Below are 18,940 nucleotides of genomic sequence, written 5' to 3'. Positions count from 1 at the left end.
GTATTGCACAGTCAAAAATGCAGAGTAATATTGACAGTCTAATACTTTTCACTATAGCTAATAGAGATTGGGGACCTCCTCTCCTCTGTCTGTAGTATACCCTTATATATTTCATTTCTTCCAATACTTGAATTTAAAGCTATCTAGTATTAACTTTAAACCATGTGTTTTCAGGAACAGAACATGATGGTAACGGGAGGACTGGCTTGGTGGAATGACTTCATTGTTCTAGCATGTTATAATGTAAATGATCAGAAAGAAGAGGTAAATACATTTAACACTACAGAATAGTATCGTAATTTCTTATGATATATAACCATTTTAATTTTTATATATTTTTTTTTACTTCTCTAATATAAAAATACTTGTTCTGCCAATTTTTCATCAGCTAAGAGTTTATCTTCGTACATCCAACCTAGACAATGCTTTTGCACATGTAACCAAAGTGCAGCTGGATACATTGCTTCTAAGTGTTTTCAGAGATATGTTGATTATTTTCCGAGCGGACTGTTCTTTATGCCTCTACAGTATTGAAAGAAAATCTGAAGGGTGAGTTATTTAAGACAAATTTTTTTAAAGGGTTTATTCAATGTTTATATGTTACATTTTTCTGTTACATTCCATAAAACAACTATTTTTCATTGGATTTTGAAAAAGTGCTGGTGGTCTCACATGCTAAGTAGCTCAGTTTATCCAATAAATCCTCTTGTACCCCAATGGTGGACTGATTTCTGCTGTTGTGCAGGCCAGACAATAGAAAAGAACATTTGTATTTATTTATTTATTTTTTAACACCAGCACTGAGCACATTAGGTGGATGTTTTGAGAATTATTAAAATGAAAAAAGTTACATACAGGAGGCAAGACTGTGTGCATACAGTAGTAGGAACAATTGTATTTACACAAGAGACACCTGACAAAAACATTGTGTATGGTCGGAGATTAGAAGGAAGCCTTTATTTACCTGTCAGGCACTGTCTTGGCCCTCTGTAGGAATTGAACATGCCCACAGAATGCATATACACAGACCAGCCATTCATCCCCAGTTCACAACTGTTTATAGGAAAGTGAGAAAACGAATGGCCTAGACTTTAGAGGTTTTTTTTCTGGGATGAGGGTTCATTTTAGCTAAATATAGGATTTACAATTATTAGTAATATGAAGAGATTACAGTGGCACTCACCATGCTTTATTAATGAAGATCCATAAGGTGCAGGTTACAGTTTAAGCAACTTGCTTTGTGGGTGCAGACACCGGTGCATTCAGCTGGATTACGGGTGACAATAGTGTTTCTTGCCTTGCGGCACTTCAATAGGGCTGATGGTTTATATAGACTACAAGTGCTGTGCCAGGGAGCTGTTAGGTTTAGCGAATCAACCAACACTAACAAATCAAAACTTTTCTCTGCATGACGGTTCAAAAGTTTAGTTTTTTTCATGATAGTAACACTTAAAAGAAAAAATATAATGTATGAGTAATGTACAATCACATTTACATATTTGTATAACCTACATTGCAACTAAGTTTTTGAAACCATGTTAATTATTTATTTTTATTTCATTGCTGCAGTCCTCATCCTTTGGTCTGTTTACAAGTCCTTCAGGAAGTGTCAATGTCTCGGTACATTCCCCACCCTTCACTTGTTGTATCCGTTACCCTGACGTCTGTGAGGACAGAGACTGGCATTTCGCTAAAAATGCCCCAACAGGTGCAATACCTATACTTTTATACCACAAACAAACCATGTACTGTTTTATTTTCTGTTACAGTTAACATGTATTAAAACATTCTCAAAATGTATTAAAATTAAATTAAATAATGTATGATGGTGATATTTCTATTCTTTTAGGCATGTGATGCAGAAAGCATTATGTTGAATCTAGCCGGCCAGCTCATAATGTTACAAAGGGATCGGTCAGGTCCTCAAATCCGTGAAAAAGAAGCCACCTTACAGCAGCGAAAACTTGTAAGTAAGCAATATGTGATCCTTCTGTGTCCTTAGTCATATGATGTGGAGGACTACAGGATTGTATACAGCTAACAAACTTGCAGCTTTTGTATGATCTGTATGAAGGCGGTCCTATTCAGAAACAACTTTTTGGCGCCCTCTGCAGCATTTGTGATATAGAAAGAATTTTGTAGCAATGTATGTGGGAGATTTCTCTATTTCTATGAAAATGTAATTCCCATTTTTTTTTTTTTATAAAGCTTTTTCTTCCTGCCTTTTTATGCATAATTGTTGCATTTCAGATCCTGTGTTTAGTTAGCTTACCACATAATATAGCTACCTGAAACAGTATAAAACTGTGGGAACTGGGAAAAACGTATGCCTTAACCCCTTTTGAGTATGTTGTTACGTTCTATTTATTTACCTATATAAAAGCAAATGACTTATTTTTGTTAAAAATGCTTGTAATCCCTACTGGAATTTGTAGTGCGATGGGCTTCCCCTCTCTATAATAATTCTTATGAATTGTGTTGAAGTATATGCTCCCTGCTCCTAAACTGCAGATTTGTTTAATGTTGCTGTGCTTTATTTAAGCTGCCGTTTTGTGCCCCCGTGGTCCTAGCACAGTCTGTGGAAAATGTCTGGAGCACCTGTCGGGCCAACAAGCAGAAGCGCCATCTGCTGGAGGCATTGTGGCTTAGCTGTGGTGGAGCAGGCATGAAGGTTTGGCTTCCTTTGTTCCCCAGAGATCATCGAAAACCACATTCCTTTTTGTCCAGACGGATAATGCTGCCTTTTCACATCAACATCTACCCACTTGCAGTTCTGTTTGAAGATGCTCTTGTTCTCGGAGCCATCAATGAGACTGTGGCTTATGACTGTTTAAACAACCTAGGCTCTCCTGCTGAACATTTGGAGGCACAGTTCCCTTACTGTATTGTAGAGAGGACCTCACAGATCTACCTCCACCACATCCTAAGACAGCTGTTGGTCAGGAATTTAGGAGAGCAAGCTTTACTCTTAGCCCACTCGTGTGCCTCTTTACCTTATTTCCCACATGTGCTAGAACTCATGCTCCATGAAGTATTGGAAGAAGAAGCTACCTCACGGGAACCCATTCCCGACCCACTGCTTCCCACCGTGGCTAAATTCATCACAGAATTCCCACTCTTTCTTCAGACAGTGGTGCATTGTGCTCGGAAGACAGAGTATGCCCTTTGGAATTACCTATTTGCTGCTGTAGGCAACCCTAAGGACTTGTTTGAGGAGTGCCTAATGGCTCAGGACCTGGACACAGCTGCTTCTTATCTCATTATCCTCCAGGTAGATTTAACATAAATTACATTTCTTCACCTATAAACTGTCACATTCACATTAATGAAAATGTGTTCAATATAGAAATATCTCTTTTGATAAATATTTTGTGGGTCATCAGGGAACTTCTCAGGTGCTAGAAAAATGCCTTAGTACTTTAATGGGAATGAGAGGGAGCTGAGCTGCTGTAACACCATCACTACACACTGAATTGGAGCCAGAGGTTCCAGCCCGGTTCTTTGTGTATATGCCAGAGATGGAAGTTTTGGCCTAGCCTGAGGATAGGCCCTATATGTTAAGTGCTCAGAAAACCCTTTTAAATCTCATAGTAGGTTTCCTTCTTATGTTTACTATCTGTCTGTTCTTACAGAACATGGAGGCAGCAGCAGTAAGCAGGCAGCATGCAACTCTCCTATTTAACACTGCACTGGAGCAGGGCAAGTGGGATCTTTGCAGGCACATGATACGATTTCTGAAGGCTATCGGATCTGGTGAATGTGAGACTCCTCCAGCTACTCCCACTTCACAGGTATGTATTACTAGTAATACCATTTTAAAGCACCAATGCAGTCTGCAGTTTTCTTACCCCAAGGAGGGATTAATTGGAGGCCTTGTACTGTTCATTGTATAGTGGTGGTAACTGCAGTTCAGCTCCCATTGAAGTGAGTGGGAGCTGAGCTGCAGCTACCCAGCTCCACTACTGTACACTAAGCTGCACAGGGCGTCCAGACCCATTTTCTGTGTAGTGCAGGGTGACGAACAGCTTATTGGCCAGGGTGCCAGATGTAAGCTTCCTTCCGATCAGCGATTAATGGCTTATCAGTGGGATAGGCCAACAGTCATATAGGCCCAGATTTATCAAACTCTGTGATATAAAAAGTAGAGTGATTTTCCCACAGTAACCAATCACAACTCAGCTAACAAGCTCTGGTAAAATGAAGCAAAATGAAGCTGAGCAGTGATTGGTCGCTGTGGAAAAATTGCTCAATTTTTTTCTCACACACAGTTTGATAAATCTGGGCCATAGTCCTTTTAAAAAAATGTTAAAGGGGTATTCCATGCCAAAACTTTTTTTTTTATATATCAACTGGCTCCGGAAAGTTTAACAGATTTGTAAATTACTTCTATTAAAAAATCTTAATCCTTCCAATAGTTATTAGCTTCTGAAGTTGAGTTGTTGTTTTCTGTCTAACTCCTCTCTTATGACTCACGTCCCGAGAGCTGTGCAGTTCCTATGGGGATATTCTCCCATCATGCACAGCTCCCGGGACGTGACATCATCATTGAGCAGTTAGACAGAAAACTTCAGAAGCTAATAACTATTGGAAGGATTAAGATTTTTTAATAGAAGTAATTTACAAATCTGTTTAACTTTCCATAGCCAGTTGATATATATATATATATATATATATATCTGGACCTTTATTTAAGAAACACTTTTTAACTTCTTTAGTGCATCATAGGCACTATTATTAGAGAATAATGTAAAGGTTCTTGTGTATGCCGTGTGCTCACCTTTTCTGGCTGATTTTCCTAATGCTGCCTACATTTCTCATAAATCCTTTAGCTTTGCAGAGAGAGGGTGTTGAGTCTCATTATTGCAGTTTCTTATCACCTTGCTAGATTCCAGCAGCCTTAACCACTGAAACCATAAGTGAGTTTGGGTCAGTTCACAATTTGTGCAGTTTTGATGTGTTTACTTATTTTAATTGCATTTGGTTAGAGAAATGTTACTATGAGGAGAAAGTGATTTGACCTATAATCACAATTAAAGAAGATATCCAGGGGATAAGTAGCGGTTGGAACTGCCCAGGCTCTGCTGCTCTGACGTTTCATACCAAGCACGTCAGCTGGTCGAAACTGCCCCTCCATTCATCTCTATGGGAGAAGCGGTTACATGCGAACGCGAACTCTCCCACAGAGATAAACGGAGGGGTGTGTTTCGACCAGCTTCCTTCTGGGTACGAGATGCGCTTTAGTGAAGCAGATCCGGGCCCCGTATGGGATATCACGGGGGTACCACCGTTCGGACTCCAGCATTCAGCTCCTTATCCCGTATCCTGCGAATAGGGGATACGTTTTTGTCCACTGGATATCTTCTTTAAGGTTTTTTATGAAGATTTGAAGTTTTCGGGCTTTGTTAACATATTGGGGGAGATTTATCAAAACCTGTGCAGAGAAAGAGTGGTGCAGTTGTCCATAGCAACCAATCAGATTGCTTCTTTCATTCTTCACAGGCCTCTTTAAAAATGAAAGAAGCAATCTGATTGGTTGCTATGGGAAAACTGCATCACTCTTTCTCTGCACAGGTTTTGATAAATGCCCCCCCTCCCCTCGCAATTGTGTTTTCACTGCATTTTCACAAAACAAATATGCCTTTTTGCTGTGACTTGTGCAATCACAGTAAAATTGTACCATTTTCCTGCAATTTTGGGAAATTCACAGCTAAAATGCAATATGCGAACACCGCCTCAGGGGAGGTGTAAACTATATACTATAAATCCTGATTCCATAAATATAGCAGCAATAGTATACAGATGACCCTAATCAAGGTGAAGAAACATCTTAAAGATGATCAAGAGAGGCTCCCCAAAGCTAAATTTTAGATGTCATAGCTAAAGGGTCTGACAACTAAAAACAGAAAAAACAACAATTTTGCATGATAATGTTTCTGAAATCCCTGCACAAGATCGCAACATAACAAAAAGTAAAACGAGTCTTAAACTTTCCAAATGCATTGTATTTCAATCTACAAATCTATTAAACTATATTAAGTGAAGAACTTATTTTTTATTGTGAAGAATCAAAATGCTAGCTTCTGTTGAAAGTGAATTCTTTTTGTCATATGTTTGCTGTTGTACAGGAGCCAAGCTCTACTGGTGGTTTTGAATTCTTTAGAAACCGCAGCATAAGTTTATCCCAATGTGCTGAGAATCTTCCTGTTGGAAAGTTTAGCCTTCAGAAAACTCTGAGCATGCCTTCTGGCCCTGCTGGCAAAAGGTGAGAATAAACTGTGAATGTGCTATATTCTCAAACCAGACTCCCTGGATATGACTGATAATGTAAAATAGACAGTAGCCAGTGACTATACAATTTAGTAAACTGCCTCTCCCGAGCTTATCAGACTGTAGACATTGCACAGTTCTACTATCTTGTGTGTACAATTTTCTGTATTTGCTGAATGAACAGTCAGATTTTACAGATGTCTGTGTTTAAGATAAAACAATTCAGAGCGCAAATAACGCACATTCTGTATACTCAACACGTACACTGCACGGACCTTAGATGCACTCAAGCCTTGATTCTCTTGCTGCATTCATTTCATTAGACACACCAGTAGATTGATAAACATATAACTCAGTATATATGCTTGATAAGCTGTATTCTACTCTTCAATGCCACTTATGTATTATACATCCTGTCAAAGAATTTGCCCATTAACAAATTTTAATTATTAAGGTATCATCATTAAATTGGCACTTTATTTTCAAACAACTTCTCTCCATTTGATAGCCTATGTAATTTCTTACATATTAGTTAAAGCCACTAGTTTTGGCCACTAGGTGTCTCGCCTCCCGGCAACTTGCTTATCCTGCCTGTTAGGGGAATTCCATCTCTAGCAGCAAGGTGGCTAAGGGGCTGAACTGTGTGTAAGAAGTTTCAGTCTGTTTTCCCAGATTGCATCCAGAAGGTTCCACACCCATACAGTTCTAGGCAGATGTCCCTTGTGTAAATATTGTATTATTATGTACACAGTACTGGGTCTTGAATGTAATCCCCTCTCCCCTCATCATTATCAGCAGTTTACTGCTTAGACCAGGAATGCTTTTGTTATGTAACCCTTTCCTTTCTGTAATCCACATTTATGCACATTTATTTTCTGCTCATATAGCACCTTGCAAAGCCAGTGCATCAATAATCCCCTTCTCCATCCATAGTACTGTACTGTCAATCATCCTCCAGCACAGTGCAAGCCTTTTCAGTCCAGTGCCTTATTATCAGCATGACCGTCATATTGTACAAGAGAAGAGTATGCCCAATGCTGAGAAAGGCCAGAGAAGAAAGGAAAAGGAATCAGTGTGTGTGTGTACATCTCACAAATGGCCTAGCTCTTGTCCAGCCCCCTCAAATGGAAGAATAAATGAAAAATAATTGTGGGTATGGAGGGGACTTTTAATATCTCAATAAAAACAGTGACAGACTAAAAATCACCTTGTCACCACTGTGCAGGGTTAATTTAACAAAGCCATTCAGGTTTCTAAAATTCTTATGAAAGTATAGGTATGCTTTCACTTTAGGAAAGAGACTGACACCCTAAAGGTTCTGTTTTTCTATATTTTCATATGGAGGGAATTTATAAGTTCTTAGTGACATCAGCTTTATCCCCTTGAGGATCGGGCCATTTTTCATTTTTGCACTTTTCTTTTTTTCCTTCTCCCCTTATAAAAATCATAATGCTTTACATTTTCCACCTACAGACCCATATAAGGGCTTGTTTTTTGCGCAACCAAGTTTACTTTTGTAATGACATCAATCATTTTACCACAAAATCTATGGCAAAACCCCAAAAAATTATAGTGGGGCAAAATTTTAAAAAAAAGTCATTTTGTAACTTTTGGGGGCTTTCAATTCCACGCAGTTCAATTTTCCATAAAAATTACGCCTTATATATATTCTGTGCGGTTACAATGATACCCAATTTATAAAAGTTTGATTTTGGTTTACTGCTTTAAAAAAATTATAACTTTTTGTACGAAAATTTGCATGTTTAAAATTGTTTTCTTCTGACCCCTATAACTTTTTTTATTTTTCCATATATGGGGATGTGTGAGGGCTAATTTTTTTGTGCCATGATCTGTAGTTTTCATCAGTACCATTTTTGTTTTGATGGGACTTTTTGATCACTTTTTTAGAAATGTTATTTATTTATTTATTTATTTATTTTTTTGTATACAAAGTGACCAAAAATACACAATTCTGGACTTTGGTATTATTTTTTCTTACGTATACCCCATTGACCGTGCAGGTTAAAGTAACGTTATATTTTTTATAGTTTGGACATTTAGCATTTGTTTGTTTTTGTTTACATATTTATTTATGTTTTTTAAATGGGAAAAGGGGGGTGATTCAAACTTTTATTAGGGAATGGGTTAAATCACTTTTATTAACTTTTTTTTTTTTTTGTTACTTTATTTTACACAATTTTATAGTCCCTATAGGGGACTATAACATGAAATCATTACACAGCATTGATAAGTGTTATCTGTGCTTGACTGCTCCAGCCTAGCATGCCTGACTGGAGCATCAAGGCACAGATCAGACAACGAGGAGGCAAGTAAGGGCCTTAGCTGATGGGGATACCGCTTAGCAGCCGGGACATGTTGTTTTTTTTACATTTTAGACGCCGCAATCAACTTTGATCGTGGCGTCTAAGGGGTTTATGCCGGGCAACACCGTGATCGGTTATGTCCGGCATTAGTCATGGGTCCCGACATTTAGATTCATGAACCAAATGGCCGCTCTATATTTTAAATTCCTCTAATACATCCATCTGTACATTGTAAAGATTTCCATGACACTGTTAGTAGACATGTTTGTATTCTGGTCTCATGGGAGTCTATAGATACTTGATTTGCAGATTATTGCACAGGCAAGTATTCATTTACCAAAGCAGTGATATTCCCTATTGTGAACAATGTCATCAAAAATTACTTTGGATTATTTAATGTGAATAACTTCTGTTCTGTGTTTAGGTGGAGTAAAGACAGTGACTGCGCAGAGAACATGTACATAGATATGATGTTGTGGAGGCATGCTCGGAGGTTGCTGGAAGAAATCCGGCTAAAAGACCTTGGCTGTTTCTCTGCACAGCTGGGATTTGAGCTGATAGGTTGGCTATGCAAAGAACGCACACGGGCGGCACGGGTGGAAGATTTTGTTACTGCCTTGAAGAAGCTTCATAAGGATTTCCTTTGGCCTTTTCCAGTCATACCAGTCTCTTCTATCAGCTCTCCATTCAAGAATGGCAAATTCCGAACAGGTGGGTTGGCTGTACTTGTGAATTTGATCGGAATGGGGTTGCTTCTGCAGCATATGTATAGATTTCTGCAAGCCCCATTCAGATAAACTTGATAAGGTGTGGACTCCGTGGCTTTTATTGGATGTGTCAGCTGACCTTCCATCCGGAACTACTCAGTAATCTTTTTACTAAGGTATTGGCCCTGCAAGGGGGGGGGGGGGGGGGGATTTCGGAGTCACTGGGATGTGTGGTAGTGTGACTGTTTGCTTGTCTGTCGGTGTGGGGCTTCTCTGGGAGGTCATGGGAAGGCTCTCTATGTGAATGAATAATTACCTTTAGTTGTCTTCTGCCTGTAATTATGATGGAGTTGCCTTGTGGCCCAACAGAGGCAATGGTTGGGTGCTACACGTTATTGTTTGGTTGTATTTTTTTTGCACTAAAATTCTATAAATAAATAAAAAAAAAAAAAAGCCCCATGCAAACAATTGGGACAACCACAGATTTTTCAGCATCAAATCTGCCATGTGTAAATTTAGATTCCCGAGTGCTGTATTTAAGTGTAGGATAGTTATAATAATAAAGACCCCCTGCAATAAGATAGTTATCCCCTATCCTGTGGCTTATCTGAAAACTGCAAGATTTCCGAATAGTTCTAGGTTAGTAAAATGGAAAATGAAAACATCATCAGAAATTCTTACGAATATATTTTAACATTAAAACTTGATTTAAATAATAAGGTCAATTTTTGCTAACCATTTTTTTCAAAAATAGATACACAAATAGACAACCAGAAGCAATTAGCAAAAGTAAAGTATAATAAATATGTGCAGTATTCTCTAATTTTACACAAGTGTAAGATCCACACTTCATATTCCAGGGGGAGAACCCTGTATTTACCCAGGGCAAGTTGAAATTTCTCCCCATTGTACAATGGATCTAAATTCTATCTTACTGCATCCAACAAAAAAGAAAAAAACTCACAGCCAGCAAGACACCTTTCCTTTAAGCTACAGATTGTGTGAGTAATTTAGTCCGTGTGCTGTTCTGCCAGATACATTGATGCTGTAGATATATATAACATATTTCAGTAAAAAAATCAAAGGCTATACAATATAAGTATATAATCCTTTATTTGTATTATGCAATAGCTGGAGGTATACCTCTAAGTAATTTTATTTGAGGTAAAAACTTGGGTATTTATTTTTAATTCTGGAGCCATTTATTTGTGGAATATTATCCTATTATTTTGCTATTTTTTGCAGCAATTGGAGAGCAGTTCCTGAAATCTCAGTCTACTGATAACTTTCTGGATGTGGATAGTGGCCTTCCTCGAAGTCACACTTGGATGGGAAGTATTGGAACTGCTCATCGAGAGATGGACACTGCCTCATCTCACAGTCCCCACACTCAGGATGCCCTCCTTTCTCCTTTATTAAGTAAAGGTATACTTACAAATGTTCTGTTTATGCTCTGACTTTTACTTAAGTTTCCCAGAAGTCCTCCACAGAACCTTTTAACAAACAGACATGTCAGAACCTTAGATATGAACTTGTTAGAAAAAGTTACATGATCTTCTGAACATTGCAGATGGCATGCTAAATGCTAATAAATGTAACAAAGTCCAGCTTACCTCCTCATGTGTTCTCTGCACAGATCTGGCACTCAGACTCTGGTGTCTTGTAACAGCAAAAACTAAAAATGATCCAGCAGATTCAAAAGAACAAATGGCTTTATTATCAAATCTTGGATAAGATCTTGCAATGATTTAACATCACAGAAGACCACAACTTGATGCGTTTTGAGCGCATGCACTCAAAATGCGTCAAGTTGTGGTCTTCTGTGATGCAAAGTCGTTGCAAGATTTTATCCAAGATTTGATAAAGATGTTGGTTCTTTTGAATCTGGAGCTTGAAATGCATCAAGTTGTGGTCTTCTGTGATTTAAAGTCGTTGCAAGATTTAATCCAAGATTTGATAATAAAGCCGTTTGTTCTTTTGAATTTCATTGAAATTTCATTTTTGCATGCTAAATGCTACCAAAATAAGATATGTCCTAAAAGGACATGTACCCATGGTGCTCGATAAAGGACATTAAAGGAGTAGTCTACTATAGCAAAACGTATCCCCTATCCGCAAAACCTCATCCCCCCCTGCATGGCAGCCTGGCTCTCTGTATGAATAACGCTGTGTCTACCCAGCAAAATCGCCGGTCAACCCGCCCCCTTCATGCATCTCTGTGGGGCAGCCTTAGATGCAGTGTTCATGTATCTCAAGCTCTCCTATATGGATACATGGAGAGGATGTGTCAGCCACAGCTTTGTGCTGTGGTCAACAGACCATGTCCCAGCAGCTGGACCTTTCCGCAATCTGACATTTTTTTCCCCCTAGGGAATAAGTTTTGGTGTACTGGACTACTCCTTTAAGCACACATGAGATTTTGAGAATGCTAGCAGTGATGTTTAGTGCATCTAGCCTTATTAGTCAATCCATTTGGTGCCAACTGATCTATTCAGTTATATTTAGATCTGCATTAATTCAGGGGTTGACACCTTAGAAGTCCTTAGCTTTAGACCAGTTTTCTACTTTCGTAATTTGGGTGCATTTTTGCATTTGCTTTACAACCCTAAAAGTCGCTACCCAGCTGCAGGTCTGATGGCCCAAACTGACAACTGTTGGTTCAGTTGATTAGACCTGTGGTTGGCCTTGACTTGCACATGCTATATGGATGGATTTTTGCACTTATGTGAAATTGCCCTTGGTCTTCAGGAATGTATTGCTGGATTGAATCTCCTTACCTCAGCTTGACATGGACTTTTATTGTTTTCTTTCTTTGAACTGTTGTATTTATAGGAGATGAATGTAGCATTGGTTCAGCAACTGACCTCACTGAAACAAGTTCAATGGTGGATGGGGACTGGACAATGGTAGATGAGAATTTCTCCACTCTGAGCCTGACCCAGTCAGAACTAGAACACATTTCAATGGAGCTGGCCAACAAGGGACCTCATAAATCTCAAGTCCAATTACGGTTTGTAGTAGTTATGAAATAGATCAAATGTTATTTTACCAATGTAAGATGTGGAATGAGCTGCATCATGAATATTTATTTCTTCTACCTACAGTTACCTGTTGCATGTTTTCATGGAGGCAGGCTGTCTGGAGTGGTGTGTGATTGTTGGTCTTATACTGCGAGATTCTTCAGTCATTAACCAAGTGTTCAACTATTTGCAATGCCCTGAAGTTGCAGAGGAGATGTTACAGGGCATTCAGAATGGAATACAGGCTGTGGATGCCTGGGCCCTTAATGACTGGTGAGTGTTAATAGTTTTTAAATATTGTCACTTTTTTTTTTTTTTTTGTCTACCTGCTAAATATATTATCCTGAAAAGTTAAAGGCAATCTGTCAGTTCCTCGCTTGTGCTCACCTTGTGTCAAACTGGAGCTGGGAGGTGAGGGCAAGCAAATAGGTATACCAGACTGTGGCACAAGTTAACTTATCCCCTATCCTCAGAATAGGAGATAAGTCCCAGTGGTCAGACCCCCTGCCACCTCCGGGACGAGACCCCGGCTCTCTGTCAGAAGCATGTGTCTGCTACCAGTAGACTGCATGCGCTCCATTCATTTCTATGGGAGCACTGATGATATCAGAGTGCTATACTCGGGTCTTTTCGGTGCTCCTATAGAAAAGAACGGTGCGTGTGCGGTTTTCAGCACATGCTCCTTGCTGAGTGCCTGAAATTACTTGTGCACTTTAAAGAGGTATCCCATTTTCCTAAAGGACCCATATAAATTCTGAAAACTGTGTGTGTGACCAGTGCCCCATCCATTAATTATCACCATCCTATCTAGGGGATGGCAATGCTCTTTTATGTACACTTAAACAAATTGTATTTATAATGTTGTTCTCTTATCCATTCTCTCCAATTTGGCTTTTATTTGCCTTTTCATGTGACTATTATGCCTTGTTATATATTATTCGCAGCCCTGGATACAAGCCATTTCTAAACATAATAAAACCTCAGCTACAGAAGATAAGTGAAGTGACAGTGGAACAAGTCCAACCTGAAGCTTTTCAGCCCACAGTCATCTCAAAGGTCACAGAGCAATCCAGCCCCAGGGCAGAAGACAGCCGCAGCTCCACCAGCCACAGTGCCAGCCCTCAAAGTGACACTAGCAGCTGTAACGTCAGCAGACATGAGGAGAATGTGTTAAGGCAAGAGCCAGATGAGGCTCTTCAAGAGGGAAGTTATGACTGCATTATCTCTTAATGCCAATTGAATTCCTCCGGCTTTATTCACAACAGTATTATAGACTGAATCAATCACACGTGGCTGGTTGTAAAGCTGACAGTTTTAATGGGTGCAACTTTTCTTTTCCTCAGCGGTTTCCAAGAAACCATAACTCTGCAGATTTGAAGCCTTATGTTTGTGTTTTGTTTGTATATATATTTTTTTCCTAAATACATTTTTATTCTTATTAATGTAAACTCAAGGCAGTGTTCATCAGGAACCAATTGCTCCTATATCCTGCATACAGAGCTGTTCTGAGCTATATGGTAAGATGATAAATGTACAGCAAGTGTTTGTGTGTGTGTGAGATTTCTGCTAGAGAATCTGGAGTTAAAAAAATCACCATTTTAATCTTACACCTTTATGTGGTTCTACCGACAATTTCATGTTGGAGCGGTTACATATTTTCAGCTTCAGCCACTTATTTATTTCATCCTCTTGCAACCAAACAACTGCACGAGTTTTTGGGTCTCCTCCGTTTTTTGGAGGAGTATTTGTCAGCTGTTGGAATACATGTTCTGACTGGAGTCATCCACTTTGATGGATCAGCAGACTTTGACATTGCTGAACATTTTGGGTGCTATGATCTTTATTTCATACATCTGAAAACGTTTGGTATTAGTGTAAATAATGTGTATTTTTGTGAATACTCTCCCTAACATTATAAAGATTGCCGTTTATAATTATGAATTTGTAAGATAAAGTTGCAGGGTGCTAGCCTGCCACTAGCTGGAAAGCCATTTTTTTGCACTTTGCAGTGGACACGACACTCTCTAATATAATTTCTTCAACTACACTGTGCTTCTACAGAATCTTCATTTTAAATAAAACCAACCAACCAGCTTATGCTGCCTCCCTGAGGACAGTTTAAAGTAAGGACAGACACTCTGATTTTACTTAAAGTGCTGTCATCGTGCTGCAATGGTTATCCTGTATATTCTACACAACTAAAACTCATACGCACATTGATGATGGAGGTTGAAATTGGAGTGTCTGCCACTTCTTCATGCTGCACTTAGAAAGGGCAGCATAATTGGGCTGACAGGTTCCCTTTAAAGAGAATCTGTTAGTTCTAATATTTCTGGTTTAGTATATACTTGTATTTCCCATCATTTAACTATTCTGCTGTGTACTATTCCTCTGTTATTCCTTCTGGAGATTGATAAATAGACAACTGGTTGTTACAAACCCCCCCCTTGTCAAGAGGGGTGTGCTCCTAATCATTGTGACTCTCAGCACTGACTGGATGGTGTCACTGTGTGGGAACACTTTCCCAAATGGCAACACCTAGTTGTCAAATTATTTGTAAATATCTAGGAGGAATAACCGAGGAATGGCACAATACGGAGCGATAAGAAAAGATGATTTCATGGGGAATACAAGTATTTATTAATAAGACCTGTCAGGTTTGCTGACTGATCCTCTTTAACTACTGTGACTGACCCCAGAACAAATCCTTCTGTTGTCTAGCTTTTTATATAAGGTACAGTAAGGTTTTTATTTATTACCTTTGTACAATAATTCACTTAAACAGCATTTATTTTGTAAATAAAGTCAGCAATTATGTTTCATAAAATTTGAAATATTGTTTTCCACTATAGGCAAAATTGTATTTTTGACATTTTATTATTACTCTGACTTCCATCATGTTTTACCTTCCATACACTGCGTGTTTAAATGAAAAACAAGATGATATATGTACACTTTGTCAACCTTCATCTCTTTCCATTGTTGATGTCCCCAGATCTGTAAACTAAGGCTGATATTCACACATTACAGTATTAAGGTATAGAAATCAGTCTCTCCTTGTTCAAATTGCACAGTACAGACAAACAAAACAAATGTATTATTTTATACAAGACATACATGTTTATTTTTATAATAGATCTATTTGATTATTATCTGGACCAAATGTTTCTAGTAACACATCTGAATGTGGTGGAAGATGAAAGGTGATTGTAACACAGGTTTCACTATGACAATGGGGGAGCAGTGCATTTAAAGGTACCTGATTCTGATATGGACGTGTCCAGCTTCAGGGAATCTACTTAATATGTAGGGCTCACTCTAAATAACTGTATTTAGCAGGTCTCTAATAAGTAGGAGCTCTTATTATACCCTGTGAAGACACACTTAGGAGAGGGATGTGGTTTTCACCAACCTGTACAATGGCTTAGTGAATATGTAACGTTTATGTTATGCTGAACAAAGTTATACCTTTCTTTTCCCAATACACAGTGATTCTGTAATTGGCGTTTTATTAGATATGCTAATTAGCCCCTTAGGTGCACTGGGGGCATGGTTTTATCTGTAGGTGCACTAGTTAGATTTCCACAAAAAAAAAAAACACCAAGTGGAAACAAAGCCTACCACTTCAGTTTTTGAGCCAGAGCCAGAAGTGTATCCATGAGGATTGAGAAGTACAAGTCCTTCCTTTATATTTCCCATTCCTTTTGAATACATCTCTGGCTTTGGCTCAAAAACTGCAGTGGCAGTATTCCATAAAAAGTCCCAAGTAGAAATTCAGCCGAATGCTATGTTTATGCGGTGGAATACCGCAATTCCACACAAATTCTGTTCTGCAGAACTGTGTTTATGTATTTGCTACAGTTCAAAGCCCCATTGATTTCAGTGGGATTCTGCTGTGTGAGTGGGACAGCAGAATCCCGTTAAAGTCGACAGGCAGTACATTTTAGCAGCATGGCAGGCAAAATTCCGCACGGAAATATTTCTGTGTGAACATGGCCTCAAGCTTACGTATCACACCCCAACACACATACTTTTGTAGCCATGCCCTCTATCACAGAGCCTGTGCTGTGGTGTCCCTCACAACTATGCACATTTCTTGAAGATCTTTTATCCCATAGAAGGTAATTTATTTAACATAAAGTAAAGATTGTGATACCAGAATAAATAAACAAAAAAAAGGAACAAACGTAGAGGTTGTCCAGGAGAAGAAGAAAAAAAAAAGTCAGGAAATTGTAGCTATGATGATATCACATACTTTAATGTGACGGCTGCAGCCAATCATTGGCCTCAGCAATCTTATGCCGCAACTGCAAGTATCATCAAGGACAGTGATTGGCTGCAGTGGTCACGTAGAAGTATGTAATATTATGACTGCAGGTGTATTGGTGATAGAGTGATTTTATCGCCTTGAGAGAGAGAGAGAGAGAGAGAGAGACTGCTGTTTTTAGTAAATTCCCCCCAATATGCTCATTATGTGATACATAAGTGTAGCAAAAGTAAATTTTTTTTTTTTCATTTGCATCATGGGTATGGATGTGTGTCATTCCACTCTAGATTAGCACTATAGTAGTACTTTAAGTAGGAAATGTGGTGTATGTCATCTAGTGGAGAAAAAATGTCCATCTGCAAATACCATGCATGCTTTCATTAGAATGTATTACTACCATGTCTGATCACTGTCACATGGATAAGAAGGTTGACCATGCACCCATAGGTTTTCTTTGCTATTATGCTTAACTACAATTTGATGCAAGTATATATCACATTTGGTTGTTGTTTTTCCTTTTTATGTGCAGTAAGAAATTATGCCAATGGCACGAGCACAAGAAAGTCACAGGACACTTTTCAGGTTATTTACAGTGAATTGGAGTATAGGTTTTAAGGAAATGTGAAATTGTGGTTTGAGAACCCAAGTAAATGTCACATAAGAATTATGTAAATAGACAGTTCTTTTAAATAGATTGTTTTGAAACCTGTGCTTTTTATTACAACCCCCCCATTCATTTGCATACTGTTATAGACTTTCGTCTTCCAGACACATTTCTGCGTTCTCTTACAGTCTAGGGAAAGTTATCTCCTGGAGTTTGTTACATTGCTCAATGCACAGTTCTGTTGGACACTAATTCAGTTAAGTGCAATAAATTATTAAAGTAATAAAGCTATCATAACTTTCTTTTCCATACATTTGACTTGTGATTATTATGGTTTGTTTTCTTGGTTTTGGAAAATGGTTGCTTCAGCAAATACCGCTTCCAGAGTCCCTTTAAACCTGATTTTACATACTGGATTCTGCAGCCAATTATGAAGTACAAGAAGCAATAGCAAAGATGAGAGCATCTAATCATCTGATATTGATGGTACCTGGATCCAACTATACCATGACTATATTGTGATGTATTGTTAAGGGTTTGGTTTGCTCAAACAGATCTGTAACTACCCACTCTTCCCGAACATTTATTTAATTCTACAGATTACTCTATTTTCCACACCCATCCTCCAATACCATTACTATATACAGTCATGGCTGTAAATGTTGGCACCCCTGAAATTTTTCTAAAAAATTAAGTATTTCTCATAGAAAAGGATTGCAGTAAACACATGTTTGTTCCCTGTGTGTGTATTGGAACTAAACCAAAAAAGGGAGGGAAAAAAAGGAAATTGGGCATAATGTTACACCAAACTCCAAAAATGGTCTGGACAAAATTATTGGCACCCTTTCAAAATTGTGAAAACAAGATTGTTTCAAGCATGTGATGCTCCTTTCAACTCACCTGGGGCATCCACACTGCGAACCTGAGAGATGGCTGAGTCTCCAGCAGCGCTTTCTCTCCAAAGAGAGCTGGGACGTGGACTACAACTAAAGTGCATCACAAGGTACGACATACCAACCTATACTATTGATTTATACTATCGCACTGCAGATAAAGTTTACCTAACAGAGACAGTGCTGTATCTCATACCCCCCGATCGGGGATTTGCTGACTTGTCATTTTATATACCTGGATCAATACCAGCATATGGAACAGAGTTATAAAGAGTGATCACTGAAATAAGACACAATGTAATATACTGTACAGATCACATCCAGGTTGGACTTGTGTGGTCTCGCTTTTGACCTTTTTTTTTTTCCCTCATTTTGACAGTATCATTTTTAATCCTTTTTGACACCTGGGGCAAGTAACAGGTGTGGGCAATATAAAAATCGCACCTGAAAGCAGATAAAAAGGAGAGAAGTTCACTTAGTATTTGCATTGTGTGCGCCACACTAAGCATGGACAACAGAAAGAGAAGAGAACAGTCTGAGGACTCGAGAACCCAAATTGTGGAAAAATATCAACAAATCTCAAGGTTACAAGTCCATCTCCAGAGATCTAGATTTACCTTTGTCCGCAATGTGCAACATTATCAAGAAGTTTGCAACCCATGGCACTGTAGCTAATCCCCCTGGGTGTGGGTGGAAGAGAAAAATTGATGAAAGGTGTCCGAATGGTGGATAAGCAGCCCCAAACAAGTTCCAAAGATATTCAAGCTGTCCTGCAGGCTCAGGGTGCATCAGTGTCAGCACAAACTGAGTCAGCACAATCAGTCGACATTTAAAGGAAATGAAACGCTGTGGCAGGAG

At 38.7% G+C, this 18,940-nt stretch overlaps 1 protein-coding gene across 3 annotated transcripts in view; it reads left to right on the top strand.

Annotated features, from left to right (window-relative positions):
- RIC1 (RIC1 homolog, RAB6A GEF complex partner 1) overlaps nucleotides 1-15,368 on the top strand; it is a 132,862-nt gene extending 117,494 nt beyond the window's left edge. For all 3 annotated transcript variants that reach the window (XM_056522021.1, XM_056522015.1, XM_056522029.1), the window contains 12 exons: nucleotides 175-264; nucleotides 389-549; nucleotides 1,570-1,708; nucleotides 1,850-1,966; nucleotides 2,543-3,271; nucleotides 3,633-3,791; nucleotides 6,126-6,262; nucleotides 9,016-9,302; nucleotides 10,544-10,723; nucleotides 12,131-12,308; nucleotides 12,403-12,591; nucleotides 13,263-15,368. In XM_056522021.1, coding sequence (XP_056377996.1) covers nucleotides 175-264; nucleotides 389-549; nucleotides 1,570-1,708; nucleotides 1,850-1,966; nucleotides 2,543-3,271; nucleotides 3,633-3,791; nucleotides 6,126-6,262; nucleotides 9,016-9,302; nucleotides 10,544-10,723; nucleotides 12,131-12,308; nucleotides 12,403-12,591; nucleotides 13,263-13,548 — 2,652 coding nt within the window. In that variant the 3' untranslated portion in view covers nucleotides 13,549-15,368. The remainder of the gene's footprint in view (nucleotides 1-174; nucleotides 265-388; nucleotides 550-1,569; nucleotides 1,709-1,849; nucleotides 1,967-2,542; nucleotides 3,272-3,632; nucleotides 3,792-6,125; nucleotides 6,263-9,015; nucleotides 9,303-10,543; nucleotides 10,724-12,130; nucleotides 12,309-12,402; nucleotides 12,592-13,262) is intronic.
- Nucleotides 15,369-18,940: the final 3,572 nt, after the last annotated feature.

Source organism: Hyla sarda, chromosome 1 (assembly GCF_029499605.1).
Source record: "Hyla sarda isolate aHylSar1 chromosome 1, aHylSar1.hap1, whole genome shotgun sequence".
NCBI lineage: Eukaryota > Metazoa > Chordata > Amphibia > Anura > Hylidae > Hyla > Hyla sarda.
Note: the sequence above shows the minus strand (reverse complement) of the source record. Positions and strands in the feature narration are given on the sequence as shown.